The sequence below is a fragment of the Bos mutus genome, chromosome 5 (assembly GCF_027580195.1).
Source record: "Bos mutus isolate GX-2022 chromosome 5, NWIPB_WYAK_1.1, whole genome shotgun sequence".
Lineage (NCBI taxonomy): Eukaryota > Metazoa > Chordata > Mammalia > Artiodactyla > Bovidae > Bos > Bos mutus.
The window spans coordinates 47,632,915-47,660,373 of NC_091621.1; the positions used below are offsets into that span (position 1 = coordinate 47,632,915).

Below are 27,459 nucleotides of genomic sequence, written 5' to 3' on the forward strand. Positions count from 1 at the left end.
TATTTTTTTTTAAGTTGATCTGGTTGTAGGTTTTCTTCAAATTATTAAGAATAATATTATACTACACTTTTTAATTGAGGCACCCATTTCTATTTCTAAAAAGGCCAGGTTGGTGGTGATTAGGAACTTGTTTTGCATACAGACTCTTTGGTAGGTTTTATGTTAGAAGAATAGACTGAAGTATATGTAGTTGATATTTTAAAAAACTCACTCATTTACCTTTTTAAAATAATTTTATTTTTATTTATTTTTGACTGTGCTGGGACTTTGTTGCTGCATGGGCTTTTTCTCTAGTTGCAGCAAGTGGGGGCTCCTCTCTACTAGCTGTACGCGGCCTTCTCTTGTGGGACATGGGCTCTAGGGCATGTGGGCTTCAGTAATTCTGTCTTCTGGGCTCTAGAACACAGGCTCAGTAGTTGTGCATAGGCTTAGGTGCTCCGCAGCATGCGGGGTCTTCCTGGACCAGGGATCAAACCCGTGTCTTCTGCATTGGCAGGCAGATTCTTTACCACTGAGCCACCAGGGATGCCAGCACCTAACATTTTTATACTATAGCTCCCTTCCACCCATTTATTTTAATTCCTCAGCTTTTCCAGTGTGAAAAACTATACTCTGGATCTAACGGAAAGTACTAGTCCTATCGTCCTGTGTCCTCACTGACTTATTCAAGGGGGTGTTGGCAACTTTAGATTCTTCTGCCCCAAAATAGTTTTGCCTCTGGCTCATAAGTGTCATCACACTTTCCCAAATTATCCTGGCTGTTAGCATTTAGAAGAAGAACCAGACATATGTTGTAATCATCCTTTCTATTAAAAATATTTTTTTTCCTCCTTCCAGTGGCACATGTTTGGCAGTGGTTGAGGTTCATGAAGAGTTGAGAAGTTAGATTGTGTGTAGTTCCTGTGTGACTTAGTTACATCTGGCGTTGTGGCCACTGCACATGGCTTTCAGGGGATGGTGGCCCACAGGGTGGGGAAATGAGATGGGGGCCAGGGCTGCCCTGTGCAGTTAAGAAGGTCATCGTAGACATTCTTCTTTTGCTCTTATAATTATTTCTCTTTTATTTTGACATGCTGTCATAATTTTAAAAAAATACATCATGGTGGACTTCCCTGGTGGTTCAATGGTTAAGCTCCAGTGCTTCCACTGCAGGGGTCACAGGCTCAATCCCTGGTCTGGGAACTAAGGTCCTGCATGCCTCACAGTTCAGTTCAGTTGCTCAGTTGTGTCCAACTCTTTGCAACCCCATGGACTGCAGCATGCCAGGCTTCCCTGTCCATCACCAACTCCCGGAGCCTCCTCAAACTCATGTCCATTGAGTTGGTGATGCCATCTATCTCATCCTCTGTTGTCCCCTTCTCCTGCCTTCAGTCTTTCCCAGCATCAGGGTCTTTTCCAGTGAGTTGGCTCTTCACATCAGGTGGCCAAAGTATTGGAGCTTCAGCTTCAGCATCAGTCCTTTCAATGAATATTCAGGACTGATTTCCTTTAGGATTGACTAGTTTGATCTTGCAGTCCAGGGGACTCTCAAGAGTCTTCTCTAACACTACGGTTCAAAAGCATCAGTTCTTTGGTGCTGAGTTTCTTTATGATCCAACTCTCACACCCATACATGACTACTGGAAAAACCATAGCTTTGACTAGACGGACCTTTGTTGGCAAAGTAATGTCTCTGCTTTTTAATATGCTGTCTAGGTTGGTCATAGCTTTTCTTCCAAGAAAAGCACAGTACAAGCCCCCAAAATGGCATCTTTGGCCATTCATTCCTGCAGAACTGCTGACATTACCCAATAATACTTCAAAAAAAACCCCACAGTTTTGCCAGGTATGTGTCAGGGACCCCCAGTTAGAGGTGACCACCTTACTCGTCAGTGCAGCATACTAGCTGGTCTCTGTTGACTGTGTCTTAAATAAACCAGTTTCCTTTTTGGCAGTGGTGGCAGACATGGAATGCAGAGTCTAGCAAAGCTGTGTCAAACAGGTCCTTAAGCTGCTTAGCAGCTAATGTCTGCTGTCACTGTCCTGGCTGAGGAAATGCCTTCTAACTGGAAAATAAAAGTTATCCTCCTGCCAGGGGACAAACATATCCATCATTTAACCTATCAGAAGAAAGGACAGTGCTTCTTGTTTTGCTGAAAAAGGAACTCTTGCATCTTAATTATATTAGTCTTTGAACTGGGAAAATGAAAAATGCCATAGAAGATGTTTAGTTATAGTGCTTTGAGTATATTTACAGTTGAGGATGTTATTTGTGATATGTAAACACATTCTCTATAGTTCTGCCTGATGGAAATCCTGATGACTGTCAAAAATGTTAAGTTAGCTCTATTTTCTCTTACTATATGTGAGTGCTGATAAAAACAAGCTGTTTGGAGGTGGAATTTGGCCCCAATCCATTTGGTTTGTGGAGTTTTTTTGTGTGTTTTTCTGAATTTTAGTTTATACAAGTAGTAAATTCTTATTTTATATTACAGTAATTAGTTGTAAAAGTAGTTCTTTAGTTACTGGTGGAAGTAGTTTGGTTCCTATGGGTTAATATGACTCTTTGGGGTTGATAAAGGTACTGAGGGCTTCCCAGGTGGCTCAGTGGTAAAGAATGCGCCTTTCAATGCAGGAGACACAGGAGACGTGGAAAGATCCCCTGCAGGAGGAAATGGTAACTCACTCCAGTGTTCTTGCCTGGAAGATTCCTTGGGTGGGCTACAGTGCATGGAATCTTGAAGAGTTGAACACACTGAGCACTAAGTGAAGGGTTTATTAGCACTTGTTGAGCATAGCATTTGACTTGTCTAAAATATACCTTAGAAGAGGAGTCATTTTTTTCTTTTTTTTCCCTTTGGTTGTATGGGGTGACATGCAGAATCACAAAATCTGGTTCCTCAAGCAGGGGTTGAACTCTTGCTTTCTGCAGTGGAAACAAGGATCTTAACCACTTGACTACTAGGGAAGTCCCCTCCATTTCTTGACTATTGCAAATAGTGCTGCAATAAACATTTGCATGTATCCTTTTGAAGTATGATTTTCTCCTGATGGATGCCCAAGAATGGGATTACTGGATCGTACGGTAGTTCTGTTTTTAGTATTTTAAGGAGCGTCCATACTGTTTCCCTCGTAGCTGTACCAATTTACATTCCCACCCACAGTGTAGGAGGGTTCCCTTTTCTCCACAGACTCTCTAGCATTTATTATTTGTAGATATTTTGATGATGCCATCCTGACCTGTATAAGGTGATTCAGTTCAGTCACTCAGTTGTGTCTGACTTTTTGCAACCCCATGGACTGCAGCACGCCAGGCCTCCCTGTCCATCACCAACTCCCAGAGCTTACTCAAACTCATGTCCATTCAGTCGGTGATGCCATCCAGCCATCTCATCCTCTGTCGTCCCCTTCTCCTCCCGCCTTCAATCTTTCCCGGCATCTGGGTCCTTTCCAGTGAGTCAGTTCTGCACATCAGGTGACCAAAGTTTTGGAGTTTGAGCTTCCGCATCAGTCCTTTCAATGAATATTCAGGACTCATTTCCTTCAGGATGGACTGGTTGGATCTCCTTGCAGTCCAAGGGACTCTCAAGAGTCTTCTCCAACACCACAGTTCAAAAGCATCAATTCTTCTGCACTCAGCTTTCTTTATAGTCCAACTCTCACATCCATACATGACCACTGGAAAAACTATATCTTTGACTAGACAGACTTTTGTTGGCAAAGTAATGTCTCTGCTTTTTAATATGCTATCTGGGTTGGTCATAGCTTTTCTTCCAGAGAGCAAGCATCTTTTAATTTCATGGCTTCAGTCACCATCTGCAGTGATTTTGGAGTCCAATAAAATAAAGTATGAGGTAATACTTCACTGTAGTTTCGATTTGCATTTTTCTGGTCATTGGTTATGTTGAGCATTTTTTCATGAGCCTCTTGGATATCTGTATGTCTTCTTTGGAGAAATACCTATTTAGATCTTCTGTACATTTTTTGATTGGATTGTTTGTTTTTATTGACATAGAGCTGCATGAGCTAGTTGTATATTTTGGAGATTAATTCTTTGTAGGTCACTTTATTTGCAGATATTTTTCCCATTCTGTGGATTGTTTTTTCCTTTTGTTTATGGTTTCCTTTGCTTTGCAGAAACTTTTTAAGTTTAATTACGTTCCATTTGTTTACTGTTGTTTTTATTTTCATTACTCTGGTAGCTTTTATTTACTTTCAAATTAGATATGAGTTTGTTGTCCTTCACAAGAAGCTCAAGAAATACTGATACTAATGGTTAGTGTGTGTATGTATGGGGTAGCTATTAAAAGGGATCAGGGTAGAAATCAGGGTCTTTGTTTTGATTTTTGATTTGCCCAGTGAATTCCTGAAGGGAAGCAGTTAGAAAGGAGAAAAAAGATAAAGCCTAGTAAAGACTCTGTTTTACCCAACCTTTGCCTTAAGGTTTTTAATTAAATTCCTTTCTAAGAAGGAACAATCTTTTTTTGAATCCTCAGGACTGTGATACAGTTTGCTATTGTCTGTCTTATCCCCTGAGGGTACGCCTCAAAATATATTGAATTCTGGCCAGGTACCATCTCCAGCCTCACCCTTTCCAAGTTCTCTGGAGAGAGAGGGTGGGGTAGGGTGGACCTGTCTTAAAACATGGTATAAATAGTCTTATTATAGGGAAAAGTCAAGGAAAAAGAATGTGTGATGAGAAAAATTTTTAATTTCTATAAATTCTGGTGAATTTATGGGGAGGTTGGATAGAGGGAAGAGAGAGTTTCAAGTCCAGAGTTAAAATGTTTTGTTGCGTCTGTGTGCCAAATACATTGCAGAAAGCTTTGTGTGTAGTATCTAATTAAAGTCTTACAACCCATTTAACAGATGAGTAAAATGGAGCTAGCTCAATGAAATACAGTAGAATAGGAACAAGGGCTTACATCCAATATTCTCTGATTATCAAGAATGTATCACCCTCTAAATGCCTCAGTTAGAATGTTCCAGCAGTTAGCAAATAATTACTGAAAGTGGACAAAAGGATGCTCCCAATGTAAAATTAATTAAGATCTTCTGGGAACTTTTAAATAAATGGATTTTGTCCATATAGCAGTATTAGAATAATTTTGAGGACTACTTAAGAGTTCCGGTATAATTTGCAGATATCTCCTTAATATAATTGCTAAGTTTGGAGATCAAACCAAAAGATTTAAGAGAAATATCATGTTCTGTTTAAAAACCAAACATCCACTCCAGCCACTGGGGGTGTGTGTGTGTGTGTGTATGTGTGTATGCATGTATGTGTACTTTCTTATCCAAGTAAGTGGGGTAAGAGGAAGTGGGTGCTTTCAATTTGAACTCTACATGGGAAATATAGTTTGCAGTTCATATTGTGGTAAAGGGAGTGACTGGGGGAAAAGCTTTTCATTATATTAAGTGGTATGTGTGTGTACATTGTTTTTCCTCCTCTGAACTGTAACAGGATTTCCGGGATGCAGTAGCCCATGCTTCCAGGCAACTTGGGAAACCAGTGATTGAGGACCGGATCCTAAACCAGATCCTGTACTACTTGCCTCAGCTGTATGAGCTCAATCGGGATCTCCTGAAGGAGCTGGAGGAAAGAATGTCAAACTGGTAAAAATGGGCCGACCCGCTTTCCCAGAGTTTCTAATTTTAGATAAAGGCAGAAGGGACCTGCACGTGACAAAGACTTGTTGTTCCTTACATTGTGTTTATTCAATATGTTGAATTTTCTTGGCGTAAGAATTACCTGTAGATTGATCACTTTATTTATTTATTTATTTTTGACCACACAGCACATCATGCAGGATCTTATTTCCCCGACTGGGGATTGAACCTGTGCCCCCTGCATAGTGGAGGCTTGTAGTCTTAACCATTGGACTGCCAGGGAAGTCCCCTAGATTGATCACGTTAGATGGCCAGAATTCACTGGTGCACTCAGCTCAGTACACTACATTTTTTAATTCTTTAGTAATGTTGTCTCAAAAGCAAGAAGGGCCTATATTTGGCCAATTTAACTTTCTATAGGTGCCCTTTGATAATCCAAGATTTTTGAGACTGGGAGGAGAGTTTAGTTGATATATTCACGTTGGAAACATTTTTAAATATCTCTCTTTTTGGAACCTCAAAAAGAGGAAACTGCATTTCCTAAAGGAGGCTGTTAACTGAGAGAATAGGGAGATTTTTCTGTTTGGTTTAGGAAATTTACACATATATGACATTATTGTAGGTGCTGTAGATTTCACAACCGGAAAACAATACCAAAGGTTGACTGCCACTACCCGTATTTGAGTGTTAGTCGTTCAGTCCTATCCGACTCTTTGTGACCCTGTGGACTGTAGCCCACCAGAATTCTCCAGCCAAGAATACTGGAGTGGGTTGCCATTTCCTTCTCCAGGGGGTCTTCTCGACTCAGGGATCAAACCCCAGTCTCCCACATTGCAGGCAGATTCTTTTTGCCATCTAAGCCACCAGGGAAGCCCGTTATGATATTTAGACAGTATTATGATATTTAGACAGTAATAGAAAGTTTGGTGACATCTTTGGAAATGTGTGGTGAGTTTGGTTTAGGGGGTTGGATTTACTGTTGAAGTTCATGGGTAACCACCAAATTATTAGAACAACATTGTGTATCACCTACTTTGATGATAAAAAAATTTCCCTCTAAGTTTTATTTATATATAATCCAGGAAAATAACCTCTGCCTGTTTTGGAAATATCTTGCCTCTACATGTTGGGAAAATATGCTAAATAGTGATTAATACTTCACTACGGCCTAAGTATAAAATTTATACTTACACAGTTTAAGGGCTAAGGAGTGATTAAAACTATAATTACACAGTTTAAGGACTGAGGAGTGACTAAAAGCTCTCTTTTAAAGGCATGCTAAAATAAAATGTAATTACAAAGAATTTCCCTGTCCGTACTTTATCATTCGTCTTACAAAAAATTATCTTAGAAATTCATCTGAATTTTCTAAAGTCTCTGGCTGTACAGAAGCAGGAAAGACCAGTCAGGACTAGCAGACCAGTCAGAACTGGCAGAGTCCAGGCAAAATATAATGATGACAATCGAAATGGGAAAGAGTGGGCATTAGGGGATATATCTTATAAGAAGAGGAAAAAAGGATAAACAGATGGCTTGGAAATGGGACTCTGCTTATCAGTGGATATATTTTGGATCCTGTAATGACTCTTTTTCTTGTCTATCCCTTCTCACTCCTTAGGACGGAACAACAAAGAATTGCTGATATCTTTGTAAAGAAGGGACCATATCTAAAAATGTATTCCACATACATCAAAGAATTTGATAAGAATATAGCTTTGTTGGATGAGCAGTGCAAGAAAAACCCAGGTTTTGCTGCTGTTGTTAGAGAATTTGAGGTATTTTTGCTACCATCCTCTGTTTTGCTACCACTTTCTCTGTTTTGAAGCTAAAACTATCAGTAAATTCCATTTATACCAAACTAGAAAAGTTTTAGAAGTATTAAGATATTGCTTATTTCTTCTGATTTGTATGGTAATTAAACTTTAAAATTATGTGTCAACTTTTCTTCCCTCTTTTCCTTTCTTCTGAAGTCTTCATGCTGTTAAGAATGGAAGTGTGATAGATATATAGATATATATATATATAGCTGTGGCCCAGGTTCTCATCACTGTCCAGTGAGTTGTTCTGTTGCCTTGGCACCAAAAAAAAACACAAGACCGGGGAAAGTTAACCGTCCAATGTCTAAGGATGCTTGCACAACAGATGCTTTCTTAACATGCATTATCATTATGCTTTCATAATTATCCTGCATACCAGACCCTGGAGGTATATATTTAGAAACAAATAGAACCCTCTGAACAAATTTGAAAAAACTCTTCCCTTCTCACTTGAGCTGTGTAAGAACCCCAGGACATCTTAGGATGCGGGGACATTTTCCCAGTTAATACCTGTTATGGAGATTGGAGGTGGGGCTCAGAATTGGGCACCAGTATCTGTTATACATACTACAGAAAACAACTTTAAAGGCAGAATCAAATGTCCTCATGGTCAAGTCAAAAGGGTTCCAGAATCAAATGTTTCCATAGACAATGTGATTTGGGGCTGTCCTTTGTAGCCGTTCATCTGAGAAAGTTTACATTCTTCAGGCTTATAAGAGGTTTGTTTAGCAAGGCTGTTTTTCAGGTTGTCTTGAATTTCTGCCTTCTCCCCAGTACCAACTGTTGTTATTATGAGTATATTGACAACAGGCTCTGATGTTTATTTGAATCCAGTTCCCAGTAGTTTTATTTCTGGGCTGTGAATTTCCTCACGAGTCAGTGATTTCGAAGACCTATCTGCAAGAGAGGGTGGGCTCCATGATGAGTCAGCTCTGGTCTCCCTCTCAGTGTATGAGTTGTGCCTTAAAATAAAGGGAGTATCTCCATGAACCCCCTCCCGGAGTTGCTGGCTATTTAAAACTTGGCTTCCCGAGCACCTGAGTCTGGGTCTCTTGCTTCAGAGGAAAATGTTCGTGTTTACTTTGGATGCCTTTCCTTTCAGATGAGCCCACGCTGTGCTAATCTGGCCCTCAAGCACTACCTGCTCAAGCCGGTTCAGAGGATTCCCCAGTACAGGCTGCTGCTAACAGGTGGGCTTCTCTGGCAGATTGCCAACCAAGGAACTCCTGTCACACTGAGGACACCCTGCCTTTCCTGAGAACACTTCTGTTTTTCTGTCTATCCAGTAGCTGCTTTTCCTAACAAGGAATTTATACATTGCTGGTGGCCTCACATAGACATCACCAGAACTGAGCTTCTTCCAGTTCTTCGATCATCCATGTGCATTCTCTGCTCTGGGCATTTCTACATGTTAATTTGTTTTGCTCAGAACTTCTTTTACTGTCCCAGCCCCAAAACCTTGGGTCATTTTACCTGCTTAATATTACTAATTCCTAGAAGGTGCTTTTCCAGCGACTCAAGAATGAGGTTTAGAGGATCATTCCCACATATTTGAATATCAACTACCATGACCCTGGGGCTTACCTGGTGGCTCAGATGGTAAATCTCCTACTATGCAGGAGACTTGGGTTTGATCCCTGGGTTATGAAGATCCCCTAGAGAAGGGAATGGCTGCCCAGTTGAGTATTCTTGCCTGGAGAATTCCATGGACAGAGGAGCCTGGCAGGTTACAGTCCATGGGTTCACGAAGAGTCAGACACAACTGAGCCACTTAAAGCACTTTGTTTTTCACCATGGCCCTAGTCACTTACTTCAGAGGGTTATTATAAGGATTGATTGATGAGCTATGTGCTTAGAGTAATGCCTTGCTCATAGTGAAAGTGAAGTTGCTCAGTCGTGTCCGATTCTTTGCGACCCCATGGACTGTAACCCACCAGGCTCCTGGAATTTTCCAGGAATTTTCATGGAGTTTTCCAGGCAAGAGTACTAGAGTGGGTTGCCATTTCCTTCACCAGGGGATCTTCCCAACCCAGGGATTGAACCCGGCTCTCCCACACTGCAGGCAGACACTTTACCATCTGAGCCACAAGCCTTGCTCATAGTAAAGTCTAAATAAGTATTAACTCCTATTATTAGATCCTTATCATCATCATCATCACTGTCACTATGTCAGGCCATTGTCTGTATCTTCTACAGCTTCAAGATTACCGGGCTGCGTGTCTTGTTTACCAATGTAATCATTTAAAAAAGAAGAAGGAAAAGAAAGCTATGATTTGAATGGAGGCTCAGGACTTTATATTCATTGGCTCTTTAAATCTTCACCATAGCTATGCATATTTCACATATTAAGTTGTTTGGCATTACAAAAAAGCCAATATAGTCTCAGTACCAAGCATAGTATCAAACACATACTACTAGGTCCTCTGTGGTATTTATGGAAATGTATTGGATGTGCAATACCTTAATATATATATAGTACCATTAAGAGTTGTTTCTAGAACTTCTCTGTATGTCTGTGGTTAAAACTCCCTTCTTCCAATGCAGGGGGTACAGGTTCAATCCCTGGTCTGGGAACTAAGATCCTGCATACCAAAAAAAAATTTGTTTTAAAGGAATTGTGTCCAAATACACAAGAATATTCAAATGCCTCCACAACTCTAAATTCAGTCAGTTGAAATTTTATGTAATAGGTTTTGAGGTACTTGGTTCCTGTTAGTGTTCTTAAGAAATGGCATGCATGCTTTTATCCTTAATCACTTTCTCTTAAGCCAAGAGCTTAATGGAATGAGGGAAGTGAATTCTGGAAAGCCAAGATTTCTTGATTTCCCTTTAGGCAAAGCCATCCTTCCAAGCTTCCCTGGTGAACCACTGGTGAGGAATGCCTGCCTTCAGCCCCAGGACTGGCTACCCTAGATATTTCTACTTAATTTGAATTTCTTGCTGTGAATCAGGCACTGGATTTCTCTCTGGACTGACATAAGGCAAACCAAATAATTTCAGGATATCCTGTCCATCTGTACTTTCTTTCCTCTGCAGTTGGCAGAGATTTGGAATACACAGGGCAAAAGGAAGTGCCCATGCCTGTGTTGTGTTTTTGCTAGATAAATTCAGTGCTTTATCATAAATGAGCTATTGAAGGGCTCAGGCTATTTCTACAGCTGTTGAATTAAGTACTGTTTTTAGTGGCAAAAGACAACTATGGTTTTCAAATGGGAGAAGAATGGAGCAAGGTTCTGAAATTTTCATGTAAAAATATTTTTTTCCCTCACTATGACTGATCCAAGTAAAAGTTACACATGTGTTTAATGTAGGTTTCATGCTGGGTTTGATTTTAATTGATGAATGGTGAAATAGCAACAGTAAGTTTTAAAAATTCTCTTTAAGAGAACAGGTTTCACTTGTTTCATTGTTTTATAACCAAGATGATATGAGATTGGAGTTAGTTTTGAGCTGTGTTTTCTTTAATCTTAAAGCCCCCCCCCCCATTTCTTAACTTGGAAAATCTACATTATTTAAATGATGTACAATACTTTATATATAGTAGACTCTTAATAATTGTGGATTTATTGAAAGGTAAATGACTTGTTCAAGGTTGCAAAGTCAGGACTAAAGTTAAAGAAAGAACATAGACTTTGTAAAGCAAAGACTTCATATTCATTCTGTGCCTTTTCTTCCATTGATTCAGATTCTTCCCTTCCTCCCCCCTGACCTGAGTCCCCCATCCCTCCAAAGCCATCTCGGATTACTTCAGTTCTCCTTGATCCTTCGTATCAGTGCAGTGTGACTTAGTAAAGATTTATTTGGTGTCTTGTTTATTTGCTAATATTTGTATGACTTGAATATTGATTCCTTAGTTTGATTATAAACCCCTTGAGGTCAGTGAGTGAGTTGTTGTTGTTTTGTGGCTTCTCTGGGCCTCGTTGCTGTCCACGAGCTCTCTCTAGCTGTGCCAAGTAGTGGCTACTCCTTGTTGAGATGCAGGGCTTCTCATCGCAGTGGCTTCTCTTGTTGTGGAGCACGGGCTCTAGAGTGCAACTCAGTAGTTGTGGCACACAGATTATTTCCTGTGCAGCATATGGGATTTTCCCAGACTAGGGATCAAACCTATATCCTCTGCACCGGCAGGCGGATTCTTAACCTCTGGGCCTCCAGGAAGTCCTGACGAGTAAGTCTTTAATTAATAATTCATAATTTAGGGTACCCAATGTATCTGGGTCAGTTTGGGATCACTTGAAAGCTATTTAGGAAATAATTTTTGTTGATTTTAAGCTACATTTAAAGCATCCTTTTAACCAAAATATCTTTAGCCTAAAGAACAATATTGAGAGAGAGAATTTCAGGGATGTTCTCTTCTCCAGAGAGGTGAAATGTCCTGCCCCAGCAACACAAATAGTATTAACTGAAGAATCTATGATCATATAATCCTAGGACATATGGGAATTGATGCCAACAGTTTGTTTTATATGTCTTTTTACTTAAAACTCTGACTTTCCAATACTCCTTTTTGTCATGTTCTGATTTTTCTTTTCCTTGCAAGATATTTCTGCTTTAGTTATCAAAGTGCCCCTGTCTATGCATTTAGATTTTTTAGAAGTTGGACTTCAGGTCTTAGGTTAGCATCAATTCAGATGTGTGAATTAGCTGGATCCTCATCTTTGGATAAACAAACTCAATGATTTAATCCTCCCAACAACCCTATGAGGGAAGTACTTTTATTTCCATTTTAGAAATGCCAGGGGCACAGAAAGAAAGAGTGAGACTATTTGAGACAACTCCTGACAACTTTGATTTATTGGGCAGAGAAAGGGAAGGATTCCTGCCCGGCTTGGTGTAAGTAGATTTGTGCCCACTTTGGCTTCTGGGGAAGGGAAGATTGAGAAATGCAGGGATGGAGTGCAGATAAGATGGTTTCTTTTGGAATTCTTCTAGAGAGAGGTAACTGGAAATCCCTGGATACAGCAGTCCTGCCTCCTATTCAAACAACCAGCCTGTTGTCATGCAGTGTTTTCTTCAGAACCTAATTTGGGTTTTTAGTGGTTATTTTTTTAGGCTCTCCCTTCCTTCATTGTAGTAAAATTTCCAAGTAAATTCTTGATGTTTTTTTAAGCTCAACTCAAAATAGGATCCAAGAAAATGTCTATTGTGTAATGAAATGCTTAAGATTAGATTTTTTTTTTTTTAAGTAGGAAAATAAAGTGACTTAATTTAAGAAGAGAAACTTGTAAATTCTGCCTTTATTTTGGCCACTTAAGACCAGTGGATCTGGCCAGATCTTTATGTCTGTGTGGTGCCCAAACCCTGTTTGGAGTTAGGACAAAGGGGGATCTTGAAGCAACAGTGAGGGAGTGGTTTTTTTTAAGCGCGCAGATGCTGCTGAAGAAACAACATTAATTGTTATTTTCTACCTCCTCATCAGTTCAGGGTAGAGACTATCTTTTTTATCCTAAGTCAGTGCCTGCATAGATTCTGGAACATAACAGGGACTCAATAAACTGAAAGGGCTCAGAGAAATAAGCAGTGTTCCTTTTTATGAGGTTGAGAATTCCTATATGGTAGTGCCAGTGAACATTTGTTGGATGGATGGATCGATAAATTGCTTTTAAGAGTAAAAACAAGTCTTCCGGTTATCCAGAAACAAACCTGTGGGAAAGGACTGAAATGCTTCCCTTTCCTCATCTTGCCTCCGTCGTAGGATTTGCTGACTAGTTTTCCTCTGCTCTGCTTCCTGCTCTTTCCATTTCCCTTTTTATGATTCAGGCCAGATCTTTCTAAAGTCATGCCAAGTTATGGCAGTATCTTCCTACTGGTCATGGTGTTCTTATCAGGCCCCCTTCCAAGAAGACCTTGGGAAAAAACACACTCCTCCTGTGTCTCCCGTTGGCTCTCACACCACCACACTCAACACTACTAACACCAGATATATGGGCTTTTTTCCCCTATACCAAGCAATTCTCTTCAGCACCAGCTTGGTGTCCTGTAATTCAGGGGTCCCCAACCTCTGGCATCTAACACTTGATAATCTGAGGTGGAGCTGATGTAATAATAATAGAAGTGAAATGCACAATAAATTTAATGCACTTGAATCATCCCGAAACCATCCCCCCACCCCTGGTCCATGGGAAAATTATCTTCCACAAAATCGGTTCCTGGTGCCAAAAAGGTTGAAGACTGCTGCTGTTATTTAATTCAGTTCTGACACTATCTGCCTAGAGATAGTGGGCTCTGATCCTTCCAAACTTCAGGTGCCATTCACAAGTCTTGGGCTGCAACCTCTATTTCTGACTGATGGACTGTAAATCTGGGTTCCCATGACTTTCTCCTTAGGTTTGAAAATTTGCTAGAATGGCTCACAGAGTTCAGGGGAACACCTATTTACATTTACTGGTTTATTGTAAAACGGTATGATAAAGCATAAAAACGAGCTTCATATGGAAGAGATACTCAGGGCTAAGTATGTGGGTTGGAACTCCCATGCCCTCTCTGGGTACTCCAGCTCCCTGGAACCCCACCAAATCCTGTCCTCTGGTATTTTTATGGAGGCTTCATCACGGAGGCATGGCCCATCATTAACTCCACTTCTAGTCCCTCTCCCCTTCCTGGAGGATGGAGAGTGGTGCTGAAAGTTTCAGTCATGGTTTGATCTTTCTGGTGACCCATCCCCATTTAGGAGCCCACTAAGAGTCACCTTGTTACAACAAAAGATACTTGTTGTCACCTAGGAAATCCCAAGGCAGCTCTGGGGGCAGGGGGAGGGGGTGGTGTGTGTGCGCACGTGCATGCTTGTGTGTGCAAGCACTAAGTCACTTCAGTCATGTCCAGCTCTTTGTGACCCTATGGACTGTAGCCTGCCAGGCTCCTCTGTCCATGGAATTCTCCAGGCAAGAATGGGAGTAGGTTGCCTTGCCCTCCTCCAGGGGATCTTCCAGACCCAGGGATCGAACCCATGTTTCTTATGTCTCCTGCATTGACAGGGAGTTCTTTACCACTAGCATGTCCTGGCAAGCCCATTTTTGTCAGAACTAAAGTCAAAGAACAGAAAGAAAGGGAAGTTGCTCAGGTGTGTCTGACTCTCTGTGACCCCATAGACTGTAGCCTGCCAGGGTCTTCTGTCCATGGGATTTCCCAGGCAAGAATACTGGCGTGGGTTGCCATTTCCTTCTCCAGTGGATCATCCCACCCAGGAATCAAACCCGAGTCTCCCACATTGGAGGCAGACTCTTTACCATCTGAGCCACCAGGGAATCCAGATATTAGGACAAAAGATGCTCCTGCTGCTTCTGTCATTTAGAAGATTGTAAAGATTTGGGGAACCTTGGGCCAGGAACTGGGAGCAGAGACTCTGCAGTTGGCCTCCGGTATCTGCAGACTCACAACCCACACACAGGGAGGGCTGACTGTACTGTACCCTCTTATATAAGCGAATTGAGCATCCAGATTTTGGTATCTGAGCAGAGTGCTGGAACTAAATCTCCCACAGATAACGAGGGATAGCTGTATATATTTTCTGTCATTTCGCAGACATACTTTTATTTTGCTTTTTAGGAAAGTTGAAAACTTACTTATCCTACCACAATGAGGGATACATGTCATTACACATTTATCCAAAGTCAAGAATGAACTGTAATGGAAACTGTGGATTTGAGGCAGTTATGGTGTATCAGTGTAGGTTCCTCCATTGTACCATATGCGCCACTCTGATGGGGTGTGTTGATGATGGGGGAGACTAAGCATGTGTGAGCGCGGGGGATATGTAGGAAGTCTTCATATCTTCTCCTCAGATTAGCGGTAAATGTAAAACTGCTCTAAAAAGTTAAATCTTACTTTAGAAAAAAAAATTATTGGTCCAGAGTATAAAGACCACAACTATTAAACATGCTCTTTGTAACTGAAGAATTGTGCAAGCCTTACTTTCCTTTGCTCTAGCTGCATTCATTATCTGACTCTCTCCTCAAACCTGACTGTCAAGGGCAGATTTTCTCCTCCATTCATCGACCACTTTCTCATTCAAGCAGTATTCACATGGCTGGCACTGAGCTGGGCACCTGTATGTACAACACAGTGGTGGTCCCTGCCCTTATGGAGCTTACAGTCCTGTTCTTTGGGAACCGCACCCAACCCCTCAGGTTCCCTCCCAGCTCTTCCTCTTCTTGCCTAGAATTTATATTGATCTGGTCATTTGTTTGAGTGAGAAGATCCTGAGGATTTATTTTTGTAAGCATCACCTTCTCTTTTTGGAAGGAACCTTTCCTGGCTGGCTCTGTGGGACAAGTGCGCTTCTGGGCTCCCCTTGTGGCTCACTGGTAAAGAATCTGCCTGCAATGCGGGAGACCTGGGTTTGATCCCTTGCTTGGGAAGATCCCCTGGAGGAAGGAAAGGCTACCCACTCCAGTATTCTGGCCTGGAGAATTCCATGGACTGTATAGTCCATGGGGTCACAAAGAATCGGACATGACTGAGTGACTTTCACTTTCTTTCACTTTTGTGTGTATGAAAAGTATGTTACATAATACCAAAAAAAAGTCCCTTTTCATCTTCTACCATTCAGGGATGACTATCATGTATCCTTTCAGGTTGTTTGTTTTTGCTGCTGTTGTTAGGATTTGGGGTTTTATTTGTGGGGGGGATGTCTCTATTTTGTTATATGCACTATAAAAGTTTCAGTAAAAAACCTTTTATTTGTGGAAAGTTACTACATTGGTGTTGAAACAAGGTGAATCATTGGGGATCCTAGTGAAGAAAATATAATGAAAAGTGTAATTTAAAAATTCCTCTGAAGTATTTTTTTCCATTTCTGTATGTGGCAGAGGAACCAATCCTTTGAACTTTGATTAAATTCAGATCAGGTAGTTTCTTTGATCTTGTTCAAGATATTTATGTTATATTATAAGTAACTTTAACAACATATTATATTACTTTTCGTGTAATCTTGGCCTTTAGTCCAGGATGACATTAACTCCCTCTAGGTTTTAGAAATCCAGGATTTCCCATTTTGATAGAAAAATGGGATATTGAAAACATCTGTTACATCTGCCGTAGTGTTCTGAAGCTATAAATTTGAGTTGTGAACAGGCTAATAAGCAGATATGACAAAAGATCAGAATCAGATTAATGCATGACTTTTAAAAATCCCCACTGAATATTGAAACTTTGCTTCTGAAAATTAAAACCTCTGCCTAGCAAGTGTTTGTTTGAAAACCATGGGCTAATTTTCTACATCTGAAATCATTCTAACATTTTCTCTAGAGCAAAACATGATGAAAGGCAGGGCTGTCCTGGACACCAGCCAAAGAATTTCGTCTCTAAGGAATCCAAAGCCCTTGATATAAGGCAGCTCCATCCTTGAGAAATGGGAGGGTCATAACATTCAAAATTCCTATTGTAATTAGCTCAGCTCTAGTTCTGTTGCAATTCAAAATACTTTATTTGCAACTGCAATTCGTTGATAACTGGGTTGGTGGGGACCAAATATGAATAAGAGGTTCTTTAAGTGGGCCTTGGCCTCAACGAAGCCATTTCTGTATATGTGAGATTCTCACTTGGTAAACTGGCAGCCTTAATGCTTGGAAAATGTTATCCAAGAAGAAAAGCAATCTCAATGAAGTAAAAATAATGGATGTTTACATTTGTTGGGAGATTTCCATCTGGGGTTGATTCCTCTAAGGGCCTTCTGGATATGCCAAGCCAACCTGTCCTGCTAAAAAGGAACTGAAGGGAGAGTCTGTCCATTATAAGACCTGCTCTAAAATTTTGCCCTACGATGAGCCTGGCATCAGGTTTGGTTTGTGAGTTCTTTGGGCATGCCCCTCTGGAACAGACTGATCAAAGTCTTAAGATAGGCCAGTGTTGCCTCAAGTGGCTATGTCCTGATGGGCTCCCTGCCGAGTTCCAAGTCCAGCCTTCACTCTGCTCACCTTATTGGGTGCCCTGGTGAAGGACTGCATCAGCCCAGGAGAATTGGACTTTTTAATTTTTTTTTAAAACTTTTTGGCTGTGCCATGAGGCATGTGGGATCTTAGTTCCCTGAGCAGGGAGCAAACCATAGCTCCTGCATTAGGAAGCACTGGACTTTGGAGGAAGTCCTGAGAAATAAATGGTCTTTTTAATTCACAGAAAGGCATTGTCAGCTTTCTTAGAACATGAATTGGTGAGCCTGAGAGCCTGGAAAGGTCACTTTACTAACTTAGGGAGCTCTGGACCACATACTGAACTGAGAAGGGTTCCCAACTGAGTTCTCCATATTTGAGAAGCAGGAAAATTAGAGCAAAGACTGGAGCACTTTTTAATTAATCAGACCCTCCGAGCATCATCTCAGCTGCTTAATAAAATATGGAGCAAAAGTGGTAACCCCTAAGTGAATGTCTTCAGTTCAGTTCAGTTGCTCAGTCATGTCTGACTCTTTGCGACCCCATGAATCGCAGCACGCCAGGCCTCCCTGTCCATCACCAACTCCCGGAGTCTACTCAAACTCACGTCCATCGAGTCGGTGATGCCATCCAGCCATCTCATCCTCTGTTGTCCCCTTCTCCTCCTGCCCCCAATCCCTCCCAGCATCAGAGTCTTTTCCAATGAGTCAACTCTTTGCATGAGGTAACTTCTTTTATTCGTTTGTCCTAGAAATAAGTTAAGGCTTTTACTGTATAGACCCAGAATCTTTTCCTTTTCATTCCCCGCCCCCCACCCCCAATGTTCTGGTACAGCTTTCTTCGGCTCTCAGCCTTCTTCACAGTCCAACTCTCACATCCATACATGACCACAGGAAAAACCATAGCCTTGACTGGACGAACCTTTGTTGGCAAAGTAATGTCTTGCTTTTGAATATGCTATCTAGGTTGGTCACAACTTTCCTTCCAAGGAGTAAGCATCTTTTAATTTCATGGCTGCAGTCACCATCTGCAGTGATTTTGGAGCCCCCAAAAATAAAGTCTGACACGGTTTCCACTGTTTCCCCATCTATTTCCCATGAAGTGATGGGACCGGATGCCATGATCTTTGTTTTCTGAATGTTGAGCTTTAAGCCAACTTTTTCACTCTCCTCTTTCACTTTCATCAAGAGGCTTTTTAGTTCCTCTTCACTTTCTGCCATAAGGGTGGTGTCATCTGCATATCTGAGGTTATTGATATTTCTCCGGGAAATCTTGATTCCAGCTTGTGCTTCTTCGAGCCCAGCGTTTCTCATGATGTACTCTGCATATAAGGTCAGTTTTCATTCCAATCCCAAAGAAAGCCAATGCCAAAGAATGCTCAAACTACTGCACAGTTGCACTCATCTCACATGCTAGTAAAGTAATGCTCAAAATTCTCCAAGCCAGGCTTCAGTAATATGTGAACCGTGAACTTCCAGATGTTCAAGCTGGTTTTAGAAGAGGCAGAGGAACCAGAGATCAAATTGCCAACATCTGCTGGATCATCGGAAAAGCAAGAGAGTTCCAGAATAACATCTATTTCTGCTTTATTGACTATGCCAAAGCCTTTGACTGTGTGGATCACAATAAACTGTGGAAAATCCTGAAAGAGATGGGAATACCAGACCACCTGACCTGCCTCTTGAGAAACCTATATGCAGGTCAGGAAGCAACAATTAGAACTGGACATGGAATGTCATTTAGTCCATCATAAATTCAGGAAACATTTGCTGAATATGCAATTTTAATGCATATTCTATTAGATGCTGGTAATATAAGAGTAAATAATCAGGCTCCTGGTCCTCCTGCAATCCATAGTTTAGCATTTGTGTTTAAAGGGATACCTGACACCATAGAACCATGTTCTCAAATTTGAAACGCTCAACTTTGGAACGCTACTCTTTGTATATGCTCATTTCCTCTGTTCTTTGCCATCAACCGTTTCTGAGCAAAGCGTCCAGGAATCTGACTGGGTGCTGTTGAATTAAAAAGTCCCCGATTCTCACAGATGACTCTTCTTTAGGAAATGGTTACTATACCTCTGAATAGTTTTCTGCTTTAAGTTGCTTATTCATTGATGAGGCAATCAAGAAATGGTAAGGCTTACTAGGAGTTCATGTATTGAACACTTAGAGCTCTAACAAGATATGGTGTTTTTTAGGTTCTCATTCTTTTATGAGAACATGAAAGACTATGTCCTGATATATGAGGACGAAATTCACTTGCTTAATCCTTGAGGCTGCACATGCTAAATTAGTTTTGTGCTGCTACTGTTGGATGATGGTGATTATGGGGATTAATTAACCTTTATTAATCAAGGGTGCCACCTGGTGGCCAGAAAGTACATTTTGTGGTGCCCATGCAGACCTCACCAGCCTGTTTTTCTTTGACATAAATAACTTCAATAGCATTTGAGGCATTTTTATTACTGAAGTTTTGAAAAATTCTTTGCTTCGTTTGTTGAAAACAGGAAAGACATGGAATACTATAAATCTAACATGGCAAATCGAAATGACTCCTGTGTTCTCATTTTTTAAAATGATCACCAGCGGGATCAGTTCAGTTCAGTTGCTCAGTCGTGTCCAACTCCACGGACTGCAACACACCAGGCTTCCCTGTCCACCAACACCTGGAGCTTGCTCAAATTCATGTCCATCGAGTCGGTGATGCCATCCAACCATCTCATCTTCTGTTGTCCCCTTCTCCTCCCGCCTTCAATCTTTCCCAGCATCAGGGTCTTTTCAAATGAGTCAGTTATTCGTATCAGGTGGCCAGCAGGATACTAGGACCTAAATGATATGTAGTGAACAATTCCACATGACCAATGCAGGCGTGTCTGTCTGGTCTCCCTTCCTGTGTTTCACCTGGCTTATGACAGTCACTGGGACAGCTGGTGATTTCATTGCTCCTTCCATCTGACTCAGAGGGTGATCAGTCTCCTGCTCATTCTGTAGTTAAGGCATGGAGTGATTCTTAACTGAGGGGCTCATGGTTGGGTCTTCCTAGAAAAGGTAAAAGTTCTCAAAAGGAAGATGTACTGCAATGAGATAACCTGAAAATACAGATGAATACATTAGAAAGTTGAAATTCTAAAATTCACTTCTGGAAAGCTGAATTTTGAAAGGTGAATTTTAAGTTTTTTTTTTTTTTTTTAATTGGCAAGGAAAGTAAACCTAACCCCATTATCTTCTTGATTAATAGTATGATTTTGCAACAGCTTCATGGTGGGGTTTTTGCCCAGCCAATTTGTGTCTTTCCACTTTGTTCCTAAAAGTTTAGGTTGGCGAGCAGTAGCTGAACTTGAGTACAAGGGAAGAAAATGCAACTCAGAAACTTATCAGGCTCAGCATAGTGATTCTGAGGTCAGGATTTCCTAATACGGACAACCTCCAGTGACCGCTTTTGGTTTAGAGAAATGTCTCAGTTTGCATAGATATGTTTCTGTATTAAAGAATAAGAATCAAAGACAAAATAGGAACTTGCTGTGAATCTGATGCTTAGGTAAATCTGCTTTCGTTCATGTGCTCTTCTGCTCCCCCAGGCTTAAAGGAACATCCCTTTTGACTAATGATGTAGCTTAAAAGAGTATGTTTTTCTTCCTAACCCTGTCACTCTCATGGAAACATTAAATATTTGAATTCACAAAAGATGACTTATACAGGGAATGCATTCTGATGGGGTCAGAGTGAGATTAAATTCATTTTTCATCCCTGGATGAGGCTAAGTACAGTGTACGGTCAATATATTTTGTTAGTTTTGGAGACTTTCTTATTTGATTGGAAGAATGCTCTCCAATGTGTGTTCGGATTAGTTTGGGATCTAAATTGCTTGTGATGGCCTCTGGTGAGATAGAACTTCTGCTGTGGCTCACAGAAGCTTAGTGCTGTCTCCACAGTATCTCACGGTGACTCACTGCCAGGGCTGGGTAGTTACAGTGTGCATGTCTAGACTCACAGGTTCTTAGATCAGTGTCTCAAAGACGTATAGTTTCAACAGCTGGGTGTGTATGTTTATGTCATCTATTAAGTTTGAAAAGCTGGCACCAATATCCAAGTTTCTCTTTGTGCCTTTTTGAGCATGACTTCATAAATCCATGGGATGAAATTATATTTGTTCCATAATATTGCTAAGTGGAGATTGCATGGTACTAACTCACTTCAGTCGTGTCTGACTCTTTGCAACCCCATGGACTGTAGCCTGCCAGGCTCCTCTGTTCATGGGATTCTCCAGGCCAGTGGAGTGGGTTACCATGCCCTCCTCCAGGAGATCTTCCTGACCCAGGGATCGAAACTGCATCTCTTAGGTCTCCTGCATTGGCAGGCGTGTTCGTTACCACTAGCGCCACCTGGGGAGCGCAAGTGGTGTGATGGTCTCTGGCAAGATAGAACCTGTGCTGTGGCTCAGAGAGGCTTAATGTCATCTACGGTATCTCCTAGTGGAGACTGGATCTGATAAAATGCATTCAGTCTTTTAATATGCCTTTCCTCTTTCCATTTCTAAGCTCCCACAGGAATTAGGATTGATTTTAGCTTTCACTGCCTTTTACCCACTAAGACAAAATCCTATATGAAAAAAATCTTGAAAAAAAAAAATCATTAAGTATTTCTTGTCCCTTGTATGCCACGTCTCTGGCTAAGTGGTATGAGAGAAAGATGGTATCAGATGTGGGCAGGCCCTGCCCACAAGGAGCCTTGAATCTAATGAAAAAAAAAATGATAGAAGGCATACAGTGAGTAACTGCTGTGTTATATATTATTCAAAGGGAAAGAATATTTCTTTCAAATGGAAAGTTTGGTAGGGGAGGAGGAATTTGAGATGAGCCTTGATGAATTATGAGTAGAATTTTTATATGCAGAGACAGAGAAAGGATTCAGAAGAAGGGTGCATTAAAGACAAAAAGTATAGAGCCAGGGAACACATAGGAAGTGTTTAATAAATTGTGTAGAATCAAATTTTAATAAGAACAAAGGGCTGGTGTAAGGCAGTAGCAAGAAAGAAAATCAGAACAGTCAACAGGGACCATGTAGTGGGGTCTTGAAATTACAGCAAATGGGATTTGTTTTAATTTGGTAGTTAAGTCGTTCAGCATTTCTCAACTGGAAGTGTCACTTTGAAATCCAGCAATATTCCTTGGTGTTAAAGACTTATTAAATATAACCTATTGCCTTAATTTATTTTGTGTTGCAAGAGCTGCTGTGTACCATGTCGCTCATTTACAGACCATCTGGACCAGGGTTTCTTCACTGCAGCCCTGTTGACAACGCCCTAATGTTGACATTAGGACGATCCTGCGACATTTGGCAGATGTTAAGCAGCATCTCTGGCCTCTAACCCCTCAATGCCAGTGGTGTCCCCGTTCACCCAGTTGTGATCATCAGAAATATCTTCAGTCGTTTTCAAATGTCTTGGGAGGTGGGTGTGGGGCAAAGTTGCCCCCGTTTGAGAACCACTGGTCTAGACACACATATTGCATTTTTTGGGTATGTATTCTGGGCATTATTAGACTCTTAAGATTGATGAATCTGAGTCCCTTAGGCATTCAATTTATTAATGCTTGAATTTTGGAAGTAGACGTACATCTGATCTTGGGATTAAGGTATTTACTGTGTGTTGGAGTAAAAGTGTTGAGCTGGTCATCTGGAGACCTGGATTCTGATCCTGGCTCTGCCACAAAGAGGTGGGATTACTCGGGTGAGACGTGTCCTCAGTAGCCCGGTTACTCATCTCTAAAATCACCAGTGCAACCTGTAGGCTCTTTCTTAGCTCTGATTCTGTGTCCTGATTTCAAATTGACCCCAGGGCTTTATTCTTCCATTTTTAGAAAGTTAGCACAACCAGAATGAATGTGTATACTAACCAATAAGGCTGACTTATTGGTCTGACTAATAAGGCTGACTAATTTTTTTTTCCTTAGTGCTTTATTGTACTAAATACTATATATGTATTTTTTTCACCTTTTCTAGATTATTTGAAAAATCTCTTAGAAGACTCTGGAGATTACAGAGACACTCAAGGTAAATGATTTCTGTGGTCTTATGTGTTAGAAGTTTTTATGTTACATTCATTTGGACCTAGAAAGTAAAAATGTAACAAAACCCATATACAAAACTGTGTTTTATTCATAACAAGCCTTTTTAAACTCTGTTTTGGGCAGATGAAGATAGAACTAGATAAAGTGTTAGTGGCCTGGAAGCAGGTGAAATTATAGGGCCCAAAGATGCCCATGGTCAGGCAGCCATGGGAGCCAGCCTCCTGAGAGGGTGGTCCCAGCACAGTGTGTGATCAGGAAGCGTCGTCCTCCTGGGCTCAGTCTGTCTGTGCCAGGGTGCGTTCACCTTCAGTAAATGTCCACCAGCTTTCGAAGGCAGAGATTGAACCAGTTGATCTGCAGCATCCTTTCAGGCTTTAAAATCATGAGTCCATGAAGTGACCAAACAATACAAATTAGAGGTAAGATCTAAAATAATCTATTATTCTGGGACTGTTTAAAGATGGGCATTAGGTTTGCCATCCTTCCACTCCTTACCCCAATAGTACTTATCGGAAATAGTCTAGTACAGTACAAGGGATTCACTGATATTCATGGGATAATCCACTGTGTGTGTGTGTGTGCGCATGCGTGCGCGCGCATGTGCATGCAAGTATGTCTGTCTCTCTCCCTCTCTCTCTCTGTTTCACACACACACACAAGGATTTAATTCCATTTGGGATAGTAGTTTTTTTTCTGTTTACTCCCAAACTACCTCTTTTGAATGTCATAGGTATATCCCTGGTTCCAATCTACAGAAACACCCTAGACAAATCCATCTCCACTACGTTCATCTTATGAATTTTGATCACATTCTTGTGCATCCTCCTTTACATTATCAGATTACAAAGCTGAAAGGTCTTTAACCCATTTTGTAGAGATTCTTATTCATTCTATTAATCATTTTACTTCTTTTTCTCTAACATCTTCTTTCACAAGGGTTATGCTTTAAAGGGTGCTTTTTTAAAGGAAAAGATTGGAGTGGGGGATAGAACATGCTTCTTGTCTTTGGTGAACATAGTTTAGTTGAAGAAGGACGTCTGTGATACCCTTCAGGTAAAGAACAAAGCAGATAGCTTTAAAGTAAGAATGCGCTGAGCAGCATAGAATCATTTGAAAGAGGGAACAAAGCGTGAGAATTGAAGAGGCAGAGTTCTACTTAGAGGAAAGCGGAACCAGAGATGAATGACTGGAGATGGTGGACGAGAGGAAGAATGGACATCACAAAGATAAATATTTTAGACAGAGTTTAACAGAGCAGGCCTCAAGAAAACATCTGTCCCAGGGCTTCTGCCTTCAAAGAAAGTGCATCGTTAGCTCCGTTTTGCCAGTAAAACAGAGGCAGGGCAGAGATTAAGGAGCTTGTTTAAAGGAAATTACACAGTTCAGCAAAGACATGGCTTAGAATAGGCAGTGAATGGTGACATGTACTGTATGGCCAGAGGCAGTGCAGTGCAGTGATGAGACTGCCCAAGGGCGAGAGAGAATGAGACTGTTGGTAATATAGCTTTGGAAGGTGAGCAGAAAAGTTAAGGAAGAGTCACACAGGGGCCTTGTAAAGGGGTGACATGGGAAAAGTAGGGTTGCAGAATGGGTGGGAGAAGTCAGAGCCTGGAGGCCAGGTGACCAAATAGCAGCAGCTTTAGTACTTCATCCATTCATTAAATCTTCAAGCCTTTGTCCCTGTCCACTGGGAGGTCAAGCAGGTCAGAAAGCAGGGAATGTGTCCAGGCTCACCTCTTGATATCTTCCATGATAAGTGCCAACTGCAGTACATTCCGATATGTGGTTGGAATCTGTACAAGAAGATACTGCTTTCCTTGGATAAAGGTGATGATAACACATTTATTTTTGGTTGCACTGGGTCGTCGTTGCTGTGAGTGGGTTTTCTCTAGTTGCAGTGAGCAGAGCTCCTCTTCGTTGCGGTGAGCAGGCCACTCATCGTGGTGGCTGCTCTTGTGGCAGAGCACAGGCTCTAGGTGCGCAGGCCTCAGTAGCTGCAATACATGGGCTCAGTAGTGGTGGCACACAGGCTTAGTTGCTTTGCGGCATGTGGAATCTTCCCAGATAGGGATCGAACCCACGTTCCCTGCATTAGCAGGTGGATTCTTATCCACTGTACTGCCAGGAAAGTCCAATAATATATTTAAAGGCTACAGAAACCTCCAGGGTCGATACCAGAAAGAGTATCCCTTGGAAGGTATAGTTAGTCCCTCAGTCATGTCTAACTCTTTGCGACCCTGTGGACTGTAGCCCAGCAGCCTCCTCTGTCCATGGAACTCTCCAGGCAAGAATACTGGAGTGTGTAGCCATTTCCGTCTCCAGGGGATCTTTCCAATCCATGGATCAAACTTGGATCTCCTTCATTACCGGCAGATTCTTACCATCTGAGCCATCGGGGAATCCCAGTAGGTATAGTAGCTGGTCCAAAAAAAACCTCAAACCCTTTCCAGAAATTGATTAAAAAATATATGTATCTATTCCTTTCATTGATAATTACTGTCACTGCCACACCAGGCTCAGGAGAGTATGCTTCCCTCTTTAACACTCTACCAGTTTCTCTCTGTGAAAGTGCTGCTGTCATTTGGGATAGCTTTCTTTGTGGGGATTGCTAATTAGCACTGCAGGATATTTAACATCCCTGGCTCCTTCCCGCTAAAGGCCAGTGGGCCTTCCCATCATTGTGACAAACAAAAGTTCTTACACATATTCAGGCATTCCCTAGGGGAATACTGCTGAGAACAGCCATGGCCCAAAACGAGACAAGGGACACTTTTTCCTTTATATGTATAATGAAGATGGTAAGACAGACGTTCAGAAACATTTGATAAAGGCAAGAAGTTAATAAAAAGAATAAAACACAGGTGAGGCTCAGTAACCCAACTCACAAAATAATGTGTGTAATTTCCTAAGATACAGTATGCTTCCACGTGGCTTTTTTCCCTTTTGGGGTCAGACTAAGAGAAGACAGCTAAGCCCTGACCTTCTTAAATTCAAGGTTCTCATAATTCTGGTTTCCTATCCCAGGATCCTTGTCTGTCAAGGCAGTTTATCCTGGAATGGTCCTCAGCTTCCAGTTAAATCCTATTCGTATCCTTGTAGTCTCCAAGAGCACAAATCTCAGCGCAAAACAATCCTGACTTCCTACTGTTGATATGCATGGTCTATAATGTGTCTTTTTTGTTTTTGGCCAGACTGCACGGTTATTGGGTCTTGGCTCCCTGATCAGAGGTTGAACCCATACTCCCTGCGATGGAAGTCCTAACCATTGGACTGCCAGGGAATTCCCTCTAATGTGTCTTCAGAGTCTGTCTTTGGCTCATTTCTTTTCCTAAGTACTGTTTTTGCCTGTTTGTCCTTGGTTTTGCTCTCCTCGAACTTCACCATGTGTATTTCTGCCCACGCACAGTTAACTGAGCTCCTCCACTAGCCGTCTTGTTACCTGGAGTTGCTCGATGTTGCATTTCATTGGTAATGATAGTGATCAAATGCCCCTTCTGTTCCTACGTATTTTAGATGCCCTTGCTGTTGTTATAGAGGTAGCCAACCACGCCAATGACACCATGAAGCAAGGAGTAAGTATCTTCATTTCAGTGGCTGTTGTACTGTTGTACCTGGGAGCTTATGCCTTCATATGCTCTGCATTCTCTTTCTATAGGACAACTTCCAGAAACTTATGCAAATTCAGTACAGCTTAAATGGACACCATGAAATAGTTCAGCCTGGACGGGTAAGTGTTTTAGATTGCCCTTTACAAGCTTAATACAATGGATTTAGTTTTCATTTGAGTTATGAAAATAGGTTTTTTGTTATTGTTAGTCTTCAGTGACCCAATCTGGATTAACTGCATTCATTCTATCCTTTAAAAACATGCATGATTTAAGTCACTGTAACAAGAAGTCCAATTCAATTAGGAGAATGGCAATGGACCCCACAGAGTATCTGATTAAATAGGATCGTTTTATTGTGTAATATAGCTGACCTCACACAGCTTTAAAGACAATTTCATTTCAAATCTTTAATGTAAGAGTGAATTTTGAGAGGAGGGGAACATTATTGATGTTTTGATGCTCTTCTTGGAGCACAAAAGTGGCTGAGGGAATGAATTCAGGAAATTTACAAA

At 41.2% G+C, this 27,459-nt stretch overlaps 1 protein-coding gene across 2 annotated transcripts in view; it reads left to right on the forward strand.

Moving 5' to 3' along the window:
* Positions 1 to 27,459, forward strand: part of FGD6 (FYVE, RhoGEF and PH domain containing 6) — a 103,281-nt gene that overhangs the window by 58,910 nt on the left and 16,912 nt on the right. For both annotated transcript variants that reach the window (XM_005910266.3, XM_070370895.1), the window contains exons 6-11: positions 5,444 to 5,595; positions 7,208 to 7,364; positions 8,509 to 8,596; positions 23,272 to 23,322; positions 26,853 to 26,911; positions 26,995 to 27,066. In XM_005910266.3, the coding sequence (XP_005910328.2) occupies positions 5,444 to 5,595; positions 7,208 to 7,364; positions 8,509 to 8,596; positions 23,272 to 23,322; positions 26,853 to 26,911; positions 26,995 to 27,066 (579 nt within the window). The remainder of the gene's footprint in view (positions 1 to 5,443; positions 5,596 to 7,207; positions 7,365 to 8,508; positions 8,597 to 23,271; positions 23,323 to 26,852; positions 26,912 to 26,994; positions 27,067 to 27,459) is intronic.